We start from the raw sequence: 19,205 nt of genomic DNA, 5'->3' as shown, positions 1-19,205 counted from the left end.
CAAAAGTGAGCATTAAGACAACTTTTTGGATGCAAACTTTGAAGTGAAAGTTATTGAAAAGATTTTGAGGAGAGTAAAGCTAAAATTAAATATGAAGTGCAATTTGAAACTCTTTTCTAGTAATTCTCGAGCCAGTACCTGCAGGGCTCACTTTAATGAAAAACAATTCGTCATTTACTGGTTTCTTTATTTTTTTTTTTTTTTCGTTTTTGAGTTTGAAAATACAAGTACACTGATCCCTAATTTTTCGCGGTTAAGAGAGACCAGAATCCACCGCGATAATTGAAAAAACCACATAGTAGTGCCCCCTCAATTTTTGTGTGTGTGTGTTCAATGTATTTATTCAGATTTTTCATTGGAAAGAGAATAATTTAAAAAAATGTACATAATAATTATGTTAATAATTAAGTTTTAAACATGGTACCGTCAGTTTTTTTTTTTTTTTTTTAAAGAAAAACAAACCCAAACCATTAAAAAAAAAAAAAAAGAAAAAAGTAGAAAAATGCTCATCTGTATTAAATGCTTCAAATCCACTCAAGATGCTCACTTACAAAGAATGAGTTGCCACAGCAAATGTTTAACAAGTTAAATGATGTTGACGCATGCGGCGTCTCTGGCAAGATCAAACCTTAATTGTCAATCATTGTTAACTTTCCAAGAAAAGCGTCAGGAGCAAGAGAGAGGAGACTACATGATCGGATCGGGAGAGCTCTATTAAATACTGCATTTTTTTTTTTTTTTTTTAATTGAAAAAAACTCCGCAATGGATTGAGGGTGCGAAGTTTGAAGCGCGAAGTAGCGAGGGATCACTGTATTGGATGAGCAAAACATCTTGAAAAACAATCGGATCGAAGGTTAAAAAAAAAAATCTGTATAAGGTCATCTCTAGTATTACGTTTATTGCAATAAAATATATTTAAAATATATATCACAATATAGAAATGGATATACTGTTACATATATACAGACATGTTTTTAATCCATTTTTTAATATGAAGGGCTACTTCTGAGGTTGCTTTTGGTTGAACTACATGCCTTTTGCATTTCATCACAATAAAGGTGAAACAGTGGTACCTCTAGATACGAAGTGCAGGACCTTGTTTGTCAGTCGAAATAGTCGTATGTCGAGCAGGATTTTCCCATAAGACGATACAGCGATTATTGATATATTCGTCAGAAAATTGATACCTAATATTCTACGGTACAACTGTTGAAATGGAAAATTTCAAATTTCAAAATAGAAAAAAATATACTGTAAGTCATTTATTAAAAAGGTACACCTTTTCTATGCAACATTGCTGTAAAATATAAATCTACTGCAAATTTTGTACCTGCACATATAGAGGGAACAAACCAGTGATGTCTCTTGATATCTCACCCTTAATTTCTTTTAAAGTTTCAATCTCAATTTTTTTCAGCAGTTGAGCTTGTAGTAGGGCAATGATAGAATTGGTGGGTCTCTTTTCTTCACATATGGCCTTTGTTGCCATAAGCATTGATTTGAGCACTTTCACCACCCGCTTCAGCATTGTAGATTCATTCTTCCTCACCTTAAAAACAAGATAAAACAAAAAAATATCAGCTACTAAATATGGGTGAATTAAAAAATATTGAATGTATAGAAATTAAAGATGCAATAAATACTCATTTTTAAAATGTAGGCTACATCAATTAACATGCACATCACCTTATACATCTTGAATGCTATTCAAACCATTTTTATAATGGAAAGTGGGTCTCAAATAATATCCAATAAATCAGTAATATCATATAGGCTTGGTTGATATTCATTTTCATCCAATTTAGGGTACTGGGTTATTTTATATCATACAACACCAAATGTAAATTTAAAAAAAATCCATTATATTGCAAAACTTTTTTACCTCAGTGATGAAAGCGAAGCAGTGAAGAAATCCGGCTTCCACTTTGTCACCAGCTGCTATTGGCTGGGAATAATTATGGTTTTTCCAGTGAACCTTAGTTTTGTAAGACAATTCTTGCACAGCAAAGCCCTTGTTCACCTTCCTTTCTTGTTAGTGTAAAATCTCAAGTGTGTCCATACATGTGATTTGTAGAAATATTTTTCTCACTTTTTCGTCCACCGTTCTCTCGAAGCTTTTTTATTTTTTTCATCCCACAGCTTCCTCTCTCGACTTGCGCCACTCTTGAGCGCCACTAGTGGATCACCAAGGAATTGCTCAACAAACATTGAGCAGGTTACAGCATCCAGACTCCATTGTATGACCATTATGTAAAATAACAGTATCGATACTTGGCGGGAGCATATCCATAACTGATCCGGTTGCAAAATATCGCGATATATCGCCATATCGCGATATTGTCATACTCTTAATTGCAAATAGCAATTACACAGAGCAAAACAAATAAATTATGAATTAAAAAACAACAATATAATAATTCTAATAATAATTAAAATACTTAATAATGTAACAAATCAGGTTCTAATGTGGCAGATTTGTTTTGCGTAGTGTATCTGAACGCATCGTGTGGCTGACGTGACAGAGTGAGGACTTTTTACTTTGTGTCAGCTGTGGAGGACAATAGGTATGTTTTGTGTTGCACAAGTTCTGAAATAAATTTTTAAAGCCGACGACCCGCAGACACCGCTTATGTTTTTCTATCATTTCCATCTTCATTTCAATGTTAGCTTCAGCTTTTCCCTTTTTTTCACAACCTGCACTTATTCTTGGAACCCATGTTGATTTTTTTCAGGAAATCCGCCTTGCATACGTTTTGCTTGAAAACAAACTGCGGCGCTGTCATAAACTGGCGTATTTCGAGCATGTCTTCGGATGTAGAAACGAATAGCGAATCAAATTTTACGTCGGATGTTGAAAAGATCGTGTGTCGAAGCGATCGTATGTCGAGGTACCACTGTAATTAGTTTTGTTAACAGATTATTTTCCCCCTAGAAAAGTGATAACGATTAGGTTGTTAGTTTGGTTTGGACTCTTTCCAAGGCTTTCAATTATAAATTGTTTCTCCCTTGACACTCATTTGGATTCTTGTCAAAAACTAAAAGGCCTAAAACTACCATTCATTTCATTTGCCATCATAATTTGCAATGTTGAATTTATTGCATCAGGGAAAATAACCGACCAGGCAATGAGGAATCAGCACTAATCAGCTGCCTGTCACATCATCACACCAACAGGTAGTTCAGATTGACAAACAGAAAGTACCCCAGGATGTTCTTTGAACTCAGTTTGGCACATTTGTTCATCCTCAATTCGACAGCACTTTGGAGCGGGTATTGATGCAGGTTCTGTTGCTGATGCTCGACTTTCTGATGCACTTGCTGCTGCTGCTGCCTCTTTTTTCGTAAAAGCAGTACCTATGCCACAGCATTTGTACTGAGAAAAAAAACAACACAATGACAACACAAACATTTTTTAACTTAAAGTGCATGTGACACACGAAAGCATGTTTATTTTATGCTCCTGAATAAAATGGACTGCTTGGATGTGTGTGGAAGCACTTTCTAAATCCCGCACCGTAAAAATGAGTGACTTTTGGCTTTGAGGAGGAAGGCGAATGTGACGTCAATATATAACATCATCTCCACCATACAGCCCTACTATTGTATGCAGGACTGCAGATTCCTAATTTATTTTTCAAGTGACGCAGGCTTTTGTTGCTATACCAGGGAGAGTGGTGTGAGCATTTTTGGTTTTCCAAAAGATCCTGTTCACCGCGAAGAATGGGCAACACAACTCCGACAATCGAGGAACCATTGGATACACAAGGAAGTGAATAAGTGACATGATTTATACTGTATTATGTCAAAAACTAGGATCATGGCACACATTTTATTAAGGAGGTGGCTTGCATTTTATGGGTGACAATGCTCCCTGTCGTCCGAGAAGGCGGGAGTGGCTGCCTCCCTTGGGTGACCGGCGGCTTGTTGCTCACTATGGTCGCCGAACGATTAAGGTGGGATCGCCCTTGCCCGGAGAGCCCCCCACTCTCGTTTCCGGTTCTTGTGTTGAGACTTCCACCCACCTAAGCCCTCTTCGAGTGCCCGCCTAGAGAGCGCTCTACTCGGCTTGGGCCCAGGAAGACATGCGCTTCGATATTGTCCGGTTTGTCGACCTAGAATGCGCCACCTAAAATTTTCGGCTTTCATTCCCTGGTTGCGCCCACGGCGACGAGCAGTCATGTCTCACCAGACCGAGGGCAATGTCAGCGGGCGCCCGGCTGCCTGCCGGGGCTGCAGCAGGTGCAACGACGAGCCAAAAACTCGGCACCTCTGACCACCTCTCGCCGTGTCTGACTTTAGTCGTGGTACTTTTGTGTGATTTTTCATGTTCGAAAAGCAAGGAATCACTTGGCTTGATTCGAGTTAGCATGTAACCTAGCTCGGACCCTCTTCTTTTGTTTACGCTACTTCCTCAGTCTCCGAGACCCCGCAGAGAAATGACAAGAGCCGGACTAACTCCGGTGGCATAAAATACCGTTCAGGAGGTTTATTTTGACCTTTATGCAGTAATTGAGCTCTGTCGTACGGAATAATGGCATTTTTAATATTTCATATTCCATTTGGCACAACACTGTTATTTTTCATTATTATTTACTTAGCAATCAGGGAAAAAAATACTTACATCCAGTCAAAGTATTGTAGGAGAAACAAAAACATTGATGACATTTTGCAGTCTGGTCTAGTCATCAGCCTCCTATTCATTGCCTCTGTCGCCTTTTTCTCCTGAATCTTCCTCTTCATCCAAATACGACTCATATATACAGTATATGGCTGCATTTCACATACTTCCTCTAGATCGACAATATCGTTCGAAAAATCCAGACTTAAACCAGAATTTCAGAAAATCGCTTCCTCCTCCATTTGGCTCAATGCTTAATCCGCTGAAATCACTCATTCTCTTATGTCATCAAGATGGAGGCGCCGGAGCGCAATAATGACAGGCGCTATACGGCAGATTTAAATTGTTGTATATGGTGCAATCGTCTCAAAATGATTTTAATTCCAAATAACAATGCCATTTCAGATTTTTTTGTCATGTTACATGCACTTTAAAATGCAAAACATTCTGCAGGATGGTTTCAGATATATAAATGGATACTTAGAAATCTGCGTGTGTGTGTGTGGGGGGGGGGTGTTCGTTTGCGATGGGCTCTCAAACGGCTGAGTGGATTACGATGAAATGTACACAATTGTACCATTTCCACTTCTTCTGTTCTTAGATGGATTTGATCCAAGGGCGTAGGTTTATATTGGGAAGGTAGGGACATATTACTACCAACTTCTCGGGATGCTCAAATTGTCTCAAAAACTTTCAAGCAACCTTTTTGCATTAAATTATGAGTGCACTTTTTTTTTTTTTTAGCCTCTCCCGTTTAGCTACTTAACACAGAGAATGGAAATCTAAGTATCCCATACGTCTGAAAAATTTTAACGGGGCAAATAAGTATTTAGTCAACCACTAATTGTGCAAGTTCTCCCACTTGAAAATATTAGGCCTGTAATTGTCAAAATGGGTAAACCTCAATCATGAGGGACAAAATGTGGAAAAAAACAACAACCTGAAAATCACATTGTTTGATTTTTAAAGCATTTAATTTGCAAATCATGGTGGAAAATAAGTATTTGGTCAATACCAAAAATTCATCTCAATACTTTGTAATGTACTCTTTGTTGGCAATAACGGAGGCCAAACGTTTTCTGTAACTCTTCATAAGCTTTTCACACACTGCTGCTAGTATTTTGGCTTTTTCCTCCATGAAGATCTCCTCTAGAGCAGTGATGTTTTGGGGCTGTCGTTGGGCAACACGGACTTTCCCTCCTCACCCCATGGCGTCAAAATGAACCAAACAGGCGGGACCTAGTGAATGACCTACAGAGAGCTGGGGCCACAGTAACAAAGGCTACTATCAGTAACACAATGCACCACCAGGGACTCAAATCCTGCACTGCCAGACGTGTCCCCCTGCTGAAGAAAGTACACATCCAGGCCCGTCTGCGGTTCGCTAGAGCGTATTTGGATGATCCAGAAGAGGACTGGGAGAATGTGTTATGGTCGGATGAAACCAAAATAGAACTTTTTGGTAGAAACACAGGTTCTCGTGTTCGGAGGAAAAAGAATACTGAAATGCACCATACCCACTGTGAAGCATGGGGGTGGAAACATCATGCTTTGGGGCTGTTTTTCAGGAAAAGGACCAGGACGACTGATCTGTGTAAGGGAAAGAATGAATGGGGCCATGTATCGAGAGATTGAGTGAAAATCATCTTCCATCAGCAAGTAAGAAGCATTTCAAGGTCTAGGAGTGGCCTAGCCAGTCTCCAGATCTCAACCCCATAGAAAATCTGTGGAGCGCGTTGATAGTCCGTGTTGCCCAACGACAGCCCCAAAACATCACTGCTCTAGAGGAGATCTGCATGGAGGAATGGGCCAATATACCAGCAACAGTGTGTGAAAAGCTTATAAAGAGTTACAGAAAACGTTTGGCCTCCGTTATTGCCAACAAAGAGTACATTACAAAGTATTGAGATAAACTTTTGGTATTGACCAAATATTTATTTTCCACCATGATTTGCAAATAAATTCTTTAAAATTCAAACAATGTGATTTTCAGTTTTTTTTTTCCACATTCTGTCTCTCATGGTTGAGGTTTATCCATGTTGACAATTACAGGCCTCTCTGGTATTTTCAAGTGGGAGAACTTGTACAATTAGTGGTTGACTAAATACTTATCTGCCCCACTGTTTACACTGTATTGTAATAATGATTTTTAAGCACTTCAAATGCAATAATCATGATAAGTTAAAAAATGTTACGGTCCCTCCGAATTATTTTTAAACAACAATAGTCACAAAATGCTTTGCTTTAAAATCAACTTTTACATTTGGTGGCGTTTATTGCCACGATCGCAACACATCCGGCTGCCTCGAACGTCGTCATACACACATTTATTCCCGCCACCGACCCAACCCTCTCGCTCCCCCAATGCGCACAGAGTCTCGTACCAAAACCTCTCACATACACACAATGAGTTGCCAAAATAACTGTTTGACAAGTTAAACAACAATTGACGTGTGCGGCGCTTCAGAAGCGTGTGACTGAGTTAAAGTTTAATAAGCAACTCCAGTGCACGTGCACTGCTTGCCTGGGGAAACAATGGGCAGGAAGAGAGAGAGAGAGGGAAGGAGCGATAATGAGACTGACTACATGGTCGGCGTGGGACAGCTCATCCGTATTTTTTTTTTTTAATATAAAAAAAAAAAACGCGATAGACTGAGGGCACGAAGTTTGAGCCGTGAAGTAGCGAGGGATCACTGTAGTATCCTTTCATGCATTTTTGTTATAGGAGTTGTTTTTCAGATATAAATATTCTTCCCATATGTTTTAACGATAGAATCGACTCTACATTATTTAGTGAACTATTTTTATTATCAGACGTGGGCAGTAATGCGTTACATTTTCTGTTATTTACTTGAGTAACATTTTGAGAAAATTTACTTCTAAGAGTAGTTTTACAAAGCAATGCTTTTTACTAACAGTTTACCTGAGTAGGGTTACTTCACACTTACATTTACCCCTTTTCACTTGCTAAATGTGCCAGTCCATTTTTCTTCCCGTTAAACCGGGGTACAGCAACCTGTGTTTTGAGAGCCGCATGCGGTTCTTTAGCGTTTCAAAAATGTTTGAAAATGGAAAAATGATGGGGTAAGGAAATATATTTGTTTGAACATTGTTTCTGTAGGAGGACAAACATTACACAAGCAATCTTATTTTCCAATGCTGTAAAAATGTGTAAAATAAATTTTGTGTAACACTTTTTACATTTGCGGCACTCACGACAGTCGCTTTATGGCAGCTCGGCAGATACACGGCAGCACTATGAGGCCGTTGTTGGAGCTCGCATCACCGCACGTGCTGTATTGTGCCCGAGTCTTGTTAAGCCAAAATAAAGGCAGCGTTTACAAAAGTCATCTGACCACTCATCATTTTACCCATTTCAACATTCCTTTCAGCGAAGATTTGCATCACAGCCTACGACGCACATTTCTATCAGCAGGGCGGCTGTTGTAAAAAGAACAACACCGGCGTCTATATGATGGGACACGGATTCCAAAGAGGAAAAGAAAAAAAAAACTGAGGACAATGGATGATTCAAACTTTCTTTGGCTGAATCAATTGCATTCATTGCCAATGCAGAAGGATTTCTGAATGTTTGCTCTCCAGCGAGAAGTTGTCAAATCACAAAAGACATTTGCAGCCGAGTACCCAGTAAGTGCGATTGCATATAGTAGTGCAAAAATAGATTTAAAAAGTGGATTGCATCTCCAAACCCCACTACTGATTCATGTTTTGTTGCAACCCGGGATAAATAAAGCGTAGAAAACTGTTCACAGATGGGGAGTCATTCATCAACATATAGAAGTCGGACATCCGGGCATTAATGATGTCACCAGCCACAACAAAGCGTCGCCATATTGAAAACGGGGCAAAAAACACAAGCAGTTGCTCTGTGGTGCATGGTAATACAAACGCGTTGAACTTTCGTCTTATTTGTGGTCTTTTTTCCGTCAGAATGACTAAATGTTGCTGTGTTGCGGGTTGTCACACAAGGAAGAGTTTGTGCCACATTTGAAGTTCTTCATTCTTCGTGAGAAGAAAAGGAGAAAGAAATGGCTGAGGAACAGTAAAAGACGGTTCCGTGGACTGTTCTCGCCTGTGGCAACCTAAATCCAAGCACAATTACGCTTGCAGCAGACATTTTATTACTGGATTAAACAATCAGTATATTATTGGCCTGGTGGAATTGGTTATTTTGCCGTGACGTGTTCACGGCTAAATAACACTTGGAGGCGAATTACCGGTTTCGGCAGAAATAATCACTCCGTATATAGTGCCAGTTTTCTTAATTCCACACAGTACATATTCCATGTAATTACTCCACTGCAGGCCATTCCTTTGGATTGCAGGCCATTCCTTTGGATTGTTCATTCAGCTATCAGCTGCGACTTTGTATGCAGAGATTTGCAAGCCAATACACAATAATTTTAAATTGCATCGCCTCCTCGCGTCTGTCAGCAGTGACTTGTGATAATAGTAAGCCATGTTTAAGTTTTTATGAAAAAAGACGCAAAACACACCTGAAATATATGAATTTCAGACATTTGTCAATGGTGCCCCCTTCGCAAAATGGCGACACGTTGCTAAGCGAGGTGACGTCATCGTGACATCACACCGACTTCCTCCATCAGAAGAGCCATTTGCAGACTTCAAAAATTACACAGGGAATGCAGAAAATCAAATACCTGCATCTCGCACTAAGCGAGTGAAGGAAAGGGCCATAAAAATGGCAGGCTACTTCATCAATTAGCAAATCAAGGACATTAATTCAGCGGCAGCATACTTTGTGATGAGTCGTGTGATGTGATCTATATTAACACTCACTTTTATGCAGGTACGTGAACTCCGATTACGTATATACAAATGCATTCTGCGTTTTGTTGCACAGTGTTTGTTGCCCAGATAAGGGGCACCTTATGCGCATTCTATTTTTTGTTGTTTTCGAATCTCCAAAATACAAATGACATCAAAATTTAGATTTCTTTATTGTATTTCTTTAATTCATTAATATTGTAATGACGTTAAACAAGGCAGTATTGGACAACAAGTAGTTAAGTCGTGCGTCACCTCCATAGAATGCACCACAAGGAAAATAAACATTTAATAATGAATGCTCATTATGTATTTATAGCCAACTTAGTCATTCTGATCGTAGGCTCATATACAGTGCCTTGCAAAAGTATTCGGCCCCCTTGAATCTTGCGACCTTTCACCACATTTCAGGCTTCAAACATAAAGATATGAAATTTAATTTTTTTGTCAAGAATCAACAACAAGTGGGACACAATCGTGAAGTGGAACAACATTGATTGGATAATTTAAACTTTTAACAAATAAAAAACTGAAAAGTGGGGCGTGCAATATTATTCGGCCCCTTTACTTACAGTGCAGCAAATGTTGTCCTAAATGACCGATGATGATAAATAGAATCCACCTGTGTGTAATCAAGTCTCCGTATAAATGCACCTGCTCTGATAGTCTCAGGGTTCTGTTTAAAGTGCAGAGAGCATTATGAAAACCAAGGAACACACCAGGCAGGTCCGAGATACTGTTGTGGAGAAGTTTAAAGCCGGATTTGGATACAAAAAGATTTCCCAAGCTTTAAACATCTCAAGGAGCACTGTGCAAGCCATCATATTGAAATGGAAGGAGCATCAGACCATTGCAAATCTACCAAGACCCGGCCGTCCTTCCAAACTTTCTTCTCAAACAAGGAGAAAACTGATCAGAGATGCAGCCAAGAGGCCCAGGATCACTCTGGATGAACTGCAGAGATCTACAGCTGAGGTGGGAGAGTCTGTCCATAGGACAACAATTAGTCGTACACTGCACAAATCTGGCCTTTATGGAAGAGTGGCAAGAAGAAAGCCATTTCTCAAAGATATCCATAAAATGTCTCGTTTAAAGTTTGCCACAAGCCACCTGGGAGACACACCAAACATGTGGAAGAAGGTGCTCTGGTCAGATGAAACCAAAATTGAACTTTTTGGCCACAATGCAAAACGATATGTTTGGCGTAAAAGCAACACAGCTCATCACCCTGAACACACCATCCCCACTGTCAAACATGGTGGTGGCAGCATCATGGTTTGGGCCTGCTTTTCTACAGCAGGGACAGGGAAGATGGTTAAAATTGACGGGAAGATGGATGCAGCCAAATACAGGAACATTCTGGAAGAAAACCTGTTGGTATCTGCACAAGACCTGAGACTGGGACGGAGATTTATCTTCCAACAGGACAATGATCCAAAACATAAAGCCAAATCTACAATGGAATGGTTCAAAAATAAACGTATCCAGGTGTTAGAATGGCCAAGTCAAAGTCCAGACCTGAATCCAATCGAGAATCTGTGGAAAGAGCTGAAGACTGCTGTTCACAAACACTCTCCATCCAACCTCACTGAGCTCGAGCTGTTTTGCAAGGAAGAATGGGCAAGAATGTCAGTCTCTCAATGTGCAAAACTGATAGAAACATACCCCAAGCGACTTGCAGCTGTAATTGGAGCAAAAGGTGGCGCTACAAAGTATTAACGCAAGGGGGCCGAATAATATTGCACGCCCCACTTTTTAAAGTTTAAATTATCCAATACATTTTGTTCCACTTCACGATTGTGTCCCACTTGTTGATTCTCGACAAAAAATTAAAATTTTATATCTTTATGTTTGAAGCCTGAAATGTGGCGAAAGGTTGCAAGGTTCAAGGGGGCCGAATACTTTTGCAAGGCACTGTATATATATATATATATATATATATATAATAAAACTAAATATGATAAATAAGTCTCCTCAACTCTTGCGTTGCTCTTAAAGATTTGATCCATTCAACCATTTTCTACTATTCAACATTTTTTTTTTTTTTTGCTGTTCCAGAAAACATGCACATTTGAAACAATCAGAGGTAACCGTCTCTGCTGATCACATGTCAGGATGTCAGCCAATTAAACGGATAAATGAGTCCAGGCGTTTTGCTTCTCTGCGTGCATTCGTACATTGATGTGACTCATCATCGTCAGACTCAGATAACTGCAGCAGCTGGGGAAACCTCCATGCCGTCCGTGGAATAAAATCAATAATAAATATCGGTGGAATTGGATTACACTACACAAGTGTAACCCCAGTTAAAATAATTACATTAAATTACATTAAAAATTGAGAAAATAAGTAATAAATAAACCACCAAACAAGTGAGTCATTTGCATATTAAGAGTGATTGAAAATGGTAATTTTCTAAATAATTAACATTTATAAATATTGAATAAGTTACGAATTTTTGCTTTCACTAATGAAGTTTTTTCAAAGTGAGAGAGCCCCTCCCCTACCCACGCGTTTCAGACAAGAGAACGATGGGAAGCGTAGCAGTTGGCTACAAGCTACCGCTAATAGAGAGACGAATTAAACCATTTTCTCTTCCAAAACGCCGATCCTGATGAGCCTCACTACAAGAGTGGTGTGACCCTTTGGAAGGTTCAAAACTTTAACCAGATGCGTTTTGGCCAGGTTTTTTTCCCCCTTGGGAAAAGCCGCTGAGTTTCTTCCGAAACTCAGACCACCCGATTGAAGAGCGACGACGACGTCAAGGACAACAGGATTCTCGGTAAGAGCCGAGTGGCGAGCTAACCCAAGAGCTGGATTTCCCCTTCTGAACAACGAGTTACCGTCACAACCAAGGTTGCAGTAGGAGTTGGATTTTTTTTTTTTCCTTTTGGATGGATTGAACTGAATGGTGTGTTTCCTATACACCACAAACCCATTGGATCTTTGGAGGACAGTTAACGGACAGCTAAATTGTTCTATTTTTGATTTTGAATGTTGAGCTTTGTTTTAAGAATTTTGAATTTCCTAAGTGCCTTCGAAAATTATTTGAATTTTGTGATTTTGCTTTAAAACTAAACAAAACAGAATAATCACTATAATTAGAAAACCTGACCTGTCAGAAGACAACAAAATTAGGATTAAAAAAAAAAAGAAACAAAACAACTGATTGCACCTACCTTTTATTATAACCTTTAATATAAAATTAAGGCGATTCATAACAAAAGGTATTTTGCACAGGTACACCTTGTAAATTGATGTACATTACTTTTTTGTTAATTGTAGTTTGTCCATTGTCTTGTTAATTTGTTTAGTAAATTGCCGGCTTTGTTTCAAGTAGTATCTGTCTCTGGTTCCTTCTTTTTTTACTTACCACTCCCCGAACCTAGAACTAGTCCAGTAGCCCACATCACCCTCTGCCTAACAGCAGAGGCGCTACACAAGCACTTTATTATGCTTGTTGTTAACACTTGTGTATGTAAATCTGATGTTGGTAGATTGTTTTCTTCTTGGAGCTGAAATGCATGTGTGGCAGCTTAGCATTTTTTTTTTTTTTTCTTTTTTTACATAGAGTTTTGAAAGTTGCTGTCATATTTTCGGAATCAAAGCACTGTGTACTGGAACAGCATTCTGGCCCTGAATCTTTTACCGGAACAGCGTTCTGGCCCTGAATCTTATTGCATTCCTGACCGTTCTGGCCCACTTTCACCCCTGGTGTACACCCCCCCACACACTATTTCTCTTGAAAAACCACTAAAAGACAGGAAAAGGCAGTGCCACAAATACCGATAAAGGAGCAAAGAAAAGCTCATTCATTTTCTGGATTGAGAAGAGAAAGATTTCACAAGTAGTGTAACAAAAAAAAAAAAATCATTCTTTGCTCACTGTGCTCCTGTTTGGGTGTAACTATCGATTCTTCCGTCAGCAGAGGTCTAAGAAATTCCAGATTTGCATACTTATGTGAAGATTAAAAAAAAAAAAAAAAATGCACCCTTGTCAGAGTGTCAGTGTATATATGCGCCTGGTATAACAGAGGTCACAAAATGGCTGGTGTCATTTTTAGTCTTTAAACATTTTTTCCATTTTGAGCAAGTCTTCCACATGAAAAATTTATTCATACTAGGCGTTGTGTTTCCCAAATGGATGTCATGGACAGTGATAGACAAACATGTGTTGCTTCAAAAATTAACCGTTTTACTTTACCACACAGAAATCAACCATCAATTGCATTAAAGCATTATTCAATGCCAGCTATCCCAGTTAAACTGGATTGAATGTCTATTGCTGTCAATGTCAATGGATTAATGTGAACTTGACCATTACATTGTATACAACGATGGACTTACATGCCTCATCACAGCCTTCCACGCTTTTAAGTAAGTTTTAACTGAAGCCGCATCATCCGTTCCGTCTTTTTGAAAATTTTTTATCATAGTAGCTTTCATGGTTTTTTGGTCAAACTAAAACATACAGAAAACAGAAACAATTAAACAGAGACATAATGTATCATTATTTTCCTGTGAAAACATCAGCAGATACTGGAGTTTACCTCACCGCGATCCACAAGGACAAGACCAATACCAGCCATCTCAGTTATTAGGATCAAAACAATAAATGTGCAGAACTGCAAGAAAAGAAAAGAACACAGCATGTCAAGACTGGTTGAAAATTTTGAATCAATTTTAGCAATAAATTCCCCTTCTGACCAAATAACTTCGGGTCAGATATGCAAATCTCAAAGGCGAAAACAGCACACATACAGTGAACAATCAAACCTGTGGATATCGTCTGTTTCTAATAAGTTTCAATTGAAGATACAAAGTTATTGAATTTAACAATAATTGTCAACAACAAATTACACCACATTTTGCATTGCATATTTTGGTGCGTAGCTGTATGTAAATGCATGCTCAATTTCAAGAGCACTTCCAAACTTTTCATTTGCAATTTAAACAGCAGAAAACCACATTTCAGTTAGAACACGGTAGGTGGTCACCCCCTTTTTGTCATTGCATCAAAGTCTGTAGTTGGGTCTATAGACCCTACCCACGTGACGTCACAACTCCGCCCTCCTGACTGGTGCTGCCCAATTGTCCGTCAACACATCGTGTTTACCTGTTACGGCTACGTACATTCCTCCTATTTACGGCGTGTTTTTCTGCTCGTTAACATTAATAATCAAAATGGTGAAGGCGTGTGTGGCAGTCGGTTGCAATAACAGAGAAGATAGATTGAGAAGACGGAGAGACTTGAAGTTCTACCGGATTCCGAGAGACCCGGAGAGGAGAGCGAGATGGGCTGCTGCAATTCAACGAGAAAACTGGGCTCCAAACGATTACCACAGATTATGTAGTAGTCATTTTATATCTGGTAAGATGCATTTAATATATATTTAGAGAGTTTTGGGCTGACAACCACAATTAAGATCATTGCTAGGCTAATCGCCGACAACATACACGTATGTATGTAGTGAGAGTGCTATCGCTAAACCATATAAACATTAAAAGCCCTAGCTCCATTGACAAATGACATGAAATACATTAGACTTGACAGTGGATGTTAGCAAGAACAAAAGATTTTGAATTGAAAATTTCGTAACTCACCTTTCCAAGCACAAGATAGATTCCTGCCGAATTTCGTGGACGAGGACCTGTTTCACCCAACCAGCAACGAAGTATTTATAAGCCTCCAAGCTCTTAAAGTTTTTCCAAACTTTCGTGAGAATAGGCTGATTTTGTGTGGACAAGATAGTTGTAAATATCAGGGTAGCTAGCAGATGTCAGGCAAAGACGGCGAAGACAGCGGGTCGAAAAACATCGATTTAGGCATCAAATATGGATCTGGTGAATGGATAAACTGAAGCTTTTCCACATAACGCCTTTTATGACACGCATCCAGTGAGTTTACGGCATCCGAAAGCACTGGGTCTTCCATGAAATGCATATTAAATTGCTCGATCAATTGAGACCATTGATAATACAGACACAAAAATGACGGACAATGGGGCGGAACAATACAGCGATCACGTGATTTCACGTCGGTGGGTAGGGTCTATTGCCACAACAAAACCATCGCAAAACCACGCCCCTAAACTGGGTCAACACAGGTAGAGTTGCATAGGAATATACGCCAAATACAAGCTATGAGTAGGGCTTTGTCGTCGACCACATAAACAACTGAATGTCAAGACAGTCACAGACACTTATGCTTGCTCAAAGTTAATGACTGATTTGCAAAAAAATATATACACTACCGTTCAAAAGTTTGGGGTCAAGTGATTTTCATATATTTAATAGCATGTAGTAGAAATGTAGACTAAACTATAAACATTAGTTTGCTAACATTCAACATTCAAATTATCAGTGCAATCAGATTCGTTTATTTGCGTGACGTGTTCTTAACGAGCAATGTCACTCTTGCGCGTTGGAAGTTGAGAATATGTTCCAATCTGCAATCAACTCAGTTCTAAATGACCAAAAACACATCAAGTCACTAAAACCAACAGTCTGTCTCGCGCTAGCCATGTTGAATAAACTCCTCCCTTCTCCTCGTATGTATATTCCCTCACACTAGAGTTTGTCGCTTTATCAACAGAATGTCCAACCGTCGCTGATTGGTCCACTCTGCTGTCTGTTTGCTGTGGCTTGCTCTGCCCTGGGAATTTGATCCACCAAACGGTCGCCAGACTCTATAGCTGGAACAGCGGTGAGTCTGGTGTACCAGGCAAATGTTTTTGAATGTTATTGAGCCAAAGACTTTCAATTTACTGAGAAACTTGCGTCAACCTGATAAACCTGGAAGCAAAACGTACAGGGAGATCATGGAAACTCTTGATACACATTTTTCACCCACGACCCTTGTAATTACAGAGAGATTCCGATATCACAGGAGAAATGAGGAGGGGAAATCTGTCAGAGGGGAAATCTGTCACTATAGCCCTTTTCATACACAAATCCAAGGAATTTCCCATGCAAGGTGACGCGGGATTACTCGCGTCATTGCTTCCACGCATGTACAGTGGGCCAAATAAGTATTTAGTCAATCACTAATTGTGCAAGTTCTCCCACTTGAAAATATTAGAGAGGCCTGTAACAACATTGGTAAACCTCAACCATGAGAGACACAATGTGGAGAAATAAAAAACTGAATATCACATTGTTTAAATTTCTAAAGTGCAAATCATGGTGGAAAAAAAGTTATTTGGTCAATACCAAAAGTTCATCGCAATACTTTGTTATTTACCCTTTGTTGGCAATAACGGAGACCAAACGTTTTCTGTAACTCTTCACAAGCTTTTCACACACTGTTGCTGGTAGTTTGGCCCATTCTTCCTTGCAGATCTCCTCTAGAGCAGTGATGTTTTGGGGCTGTCGTTGGGCAACACAGACTTTCAAGGCTAGGCCACTCCAAGACCTTGAAATGCTTCTTACGAAGCCACTCCTTTTTTTGGCCTGGCTGTGTGTTTGGGATCATTGTCATGCTGAAAGTCCCAGCAACGTCTCATCTTCAATGCCCTTGCTGATGGAAGGAGATTTTCACGCAAAATCTCTCGATACATGGCCCCATTCATTCTTTCCTTTACACAGATCAGCCGTCCTGGTCCCTTTGCAGAAAAACAGCCCCAAAGCATGATGTTTCCACCCCCATGCTTCACAGTGGGTATGGTGTTCTTCAGATGCAATTCAGTATTCTTACTGCCCCAAACACGAGAAACCTGTGTTTCAACCAAAAAGTTCTATTTTGGTTTCATCTAACCATAATGCATTCTTCCAGTCCTCTTCTGGATCATCCAAATGCTCTCTAGCGCACCGCAGACGGGCCTGGACATGTACTGGCTTCAGCAGGGGGACACGTCTGGCAGTGCAGGATTTGAGTCCCTTGCGACGCATTGTGTTACTGATAGTAGCCTTTGTTACTGTGGTCCCAGCTCTCTGTAGGGCTTGGGTGTCCAAACCTGTCCTCAAGGGCCGCTGTGGGTCCTGGTTTTTGTTCCTACCAATCGAGCACAGACAGTTTAACCAATAAAGTTTGTGCTTAAAAAAAGCAGCACCAGACTGCAATCAACTAATTACACTTGTGAGACACCAAATTGGTCAAAAGATGTCTTGTTTTGTAGGAATGAAATCCAGCACCCACTGCGGCCCTATGTGGAATAGTTTGGACACCACTGCTGTAGGTCATTCACTAGGTCCCCCCGTGTCTTGTTATTTTGACGCCACGAGGTGAGATCTTGCATGGAGCCCCAGATTGAGGGAGATTATCAGTGGTCTTGTATGTCTTCCATTCTCTAATAAATGCTCCCACAGTTGATTTCTTTTCACCAAGCGTTTTACCTATTACAGATTCAGTCTTCCCAGCCTGGTGCAGGTCTACAATTTTGTCTCTTGTGTCGTTCGACAGCTCTTTGGTCTTGGCCATAGTGGAGTTTGGTGTGACTGACTGAGGTTGAGGACAGGTGTCTTTTATACCGATAATGAGTTAAAACAGGTGCCATTAATACAGGTAATGAGTGGAGCCTCCTTAGACCTCAATAGACCTCGTTAGAAGAAATTAGACATCTTTGACAGCCAGAAATCTTGCTTGTTTGTAGATGTCCAAATACTTATTTTCCACTCTAATTTGGAAATAAATTCTTTAAAAATCAAACAATGTGATTTTCTGTTTTTTTTTTTCTTCCACATTCTGTCTCATGGTTGAGGTTTACCCATGTTGACAATTACTGGCCTCTCTAATCTTTTCAAGTAGGAGAACTTGCACAATTGGTGGTTGACTGAATACTTATTTGCCCCACTGTAGATATGTCCCGAGAATGACGTGGGTTGGACACTTTCACACACTCGTCCCGTCATTTTTGGTCGTCATATGCTGTCAAAATGTTGGTCAAATCGTGTTTTGTAGTTGTTGTGTACCTGATGTCATAACTGCAGCCAATTCAAGCTCATCAAGACTGTACTTAAGCCCAGGCGATCCAAGAGGAGGGTGGGAGGAAGAATCCCGCTGGCTTGACAAGGGAGAATCCCCCTGACTTGGGAAGGAAGAATCCTACTGGCTTTGTTTTGTTGCCTTATCGGCTCTCTGCCTACCACTTTGGTTAGTATTTTATTGATCCCCGTCGACCTACTGTCACTGAACTATTAAGTTTTCCCTCCCTTTTCAGCCAGCAATCGCATGTATTTTTGTATTTAATAAACCATTGAATGCATCCCTCCTTTGTTTTGTGCTCTGAAGTTCAACCTTGTTTCCGCAGTAGATAACCCTAAAACCGGGAACAAAATAAACCACACATTTCCCAAGATGGACGTTTGACTCTCTTCCTCGGTTTCTATTGTCACGGACGCATTGTGTAATTCCCATTTTTTAGCCAGCGATCGCGTGTATTTTTGTATTTAATAAACCATTGAAAGCATCCCTCCGTTTTCTGCTTTGAAGTACAACCTTGTTTCCGCGGTAGCGGACCCTAACTATAGGAACAAAATAAATCACACATTTCCAAAGATGGACGATGTACTCTCTCACAGACCCATTGTGTAATTTCCCCTTTTCAGCCAGCGATCACATGTATTTTTGTTCGCGGGGCAGCGGCTGGGAGAGGCTCGCCTTCTCCCCTCTCCTCAGGCCCGCCGAGTTGGAAGGCAGCCGCGGTGCGCACAGAAGTTTCTGGCGCAGGCCCGGGTAGAAACGCAGCAGGTGCAGATCTTGGTGGTAGTAGCAAATATGTATTTAATAACGCTTCCCTCCATTGTTTTCTGCTTCAAAGTACAACCTTGTGTCCGCAAT

The 19,205-nt window shown here is 40.1% G+C and overlaps 1 protein-coding gene across 3 annotated transcripts in view; it reads right to left on the bottom strand.

Annotated features, from left to right (window-relative positions):
* Positions 1-19,205, bottom strand: part of LOC130916373 (tetraspanin-18-like) — a 91,115-nt gene that overhangs the window by 19,533 nt on the left and 52,377 nt on the right. For 2 of the 3 annotated variants that reach the window (XM_057837056.1, XM_057837058.1), the window contains 3 exons: positions 13,978-14,052; positions 13,775-13,888; positions 3,204-3,374 (listed from right to left, as the gene is read on the bottom strand). In XM_057837056.1, coding sequence (XP_057693039.1) covers positions 3,204-3,374; positions 13,775-13,888; positions 13,978-14,052 — 360 coding nt within the window. The remainder of the gene's footprint in view (positions 1-3,203; positions 3,375-13,774; positions 13,889-13,977; positions 14,053-19,205) is intronic. The other variant, XM_057837057.1, reaches the window with a different exon arrangement.

Source organism: Corythoichthys intestinalis, chromosome 5 (assembly GCF_030265065.1).
Source record: "Corythoichthys intestinalis isolate RoL2023-P3 chromosome 5, ASM3026506v1, whole genome shotgun sequence".
Classification (NCBI taxonomy): domain Eukaryota; kingdom Metazoa; phylum Chordata; class Actinopteri; order Syngnathiformes; family Syngnathidae; genus Corythoichthys; species Corythoichthys intestinalis.
Note: the sequence above shows the minus strand (reverse complement) of the source record. Positions and strands in the feature narration are given on the sequence as shown.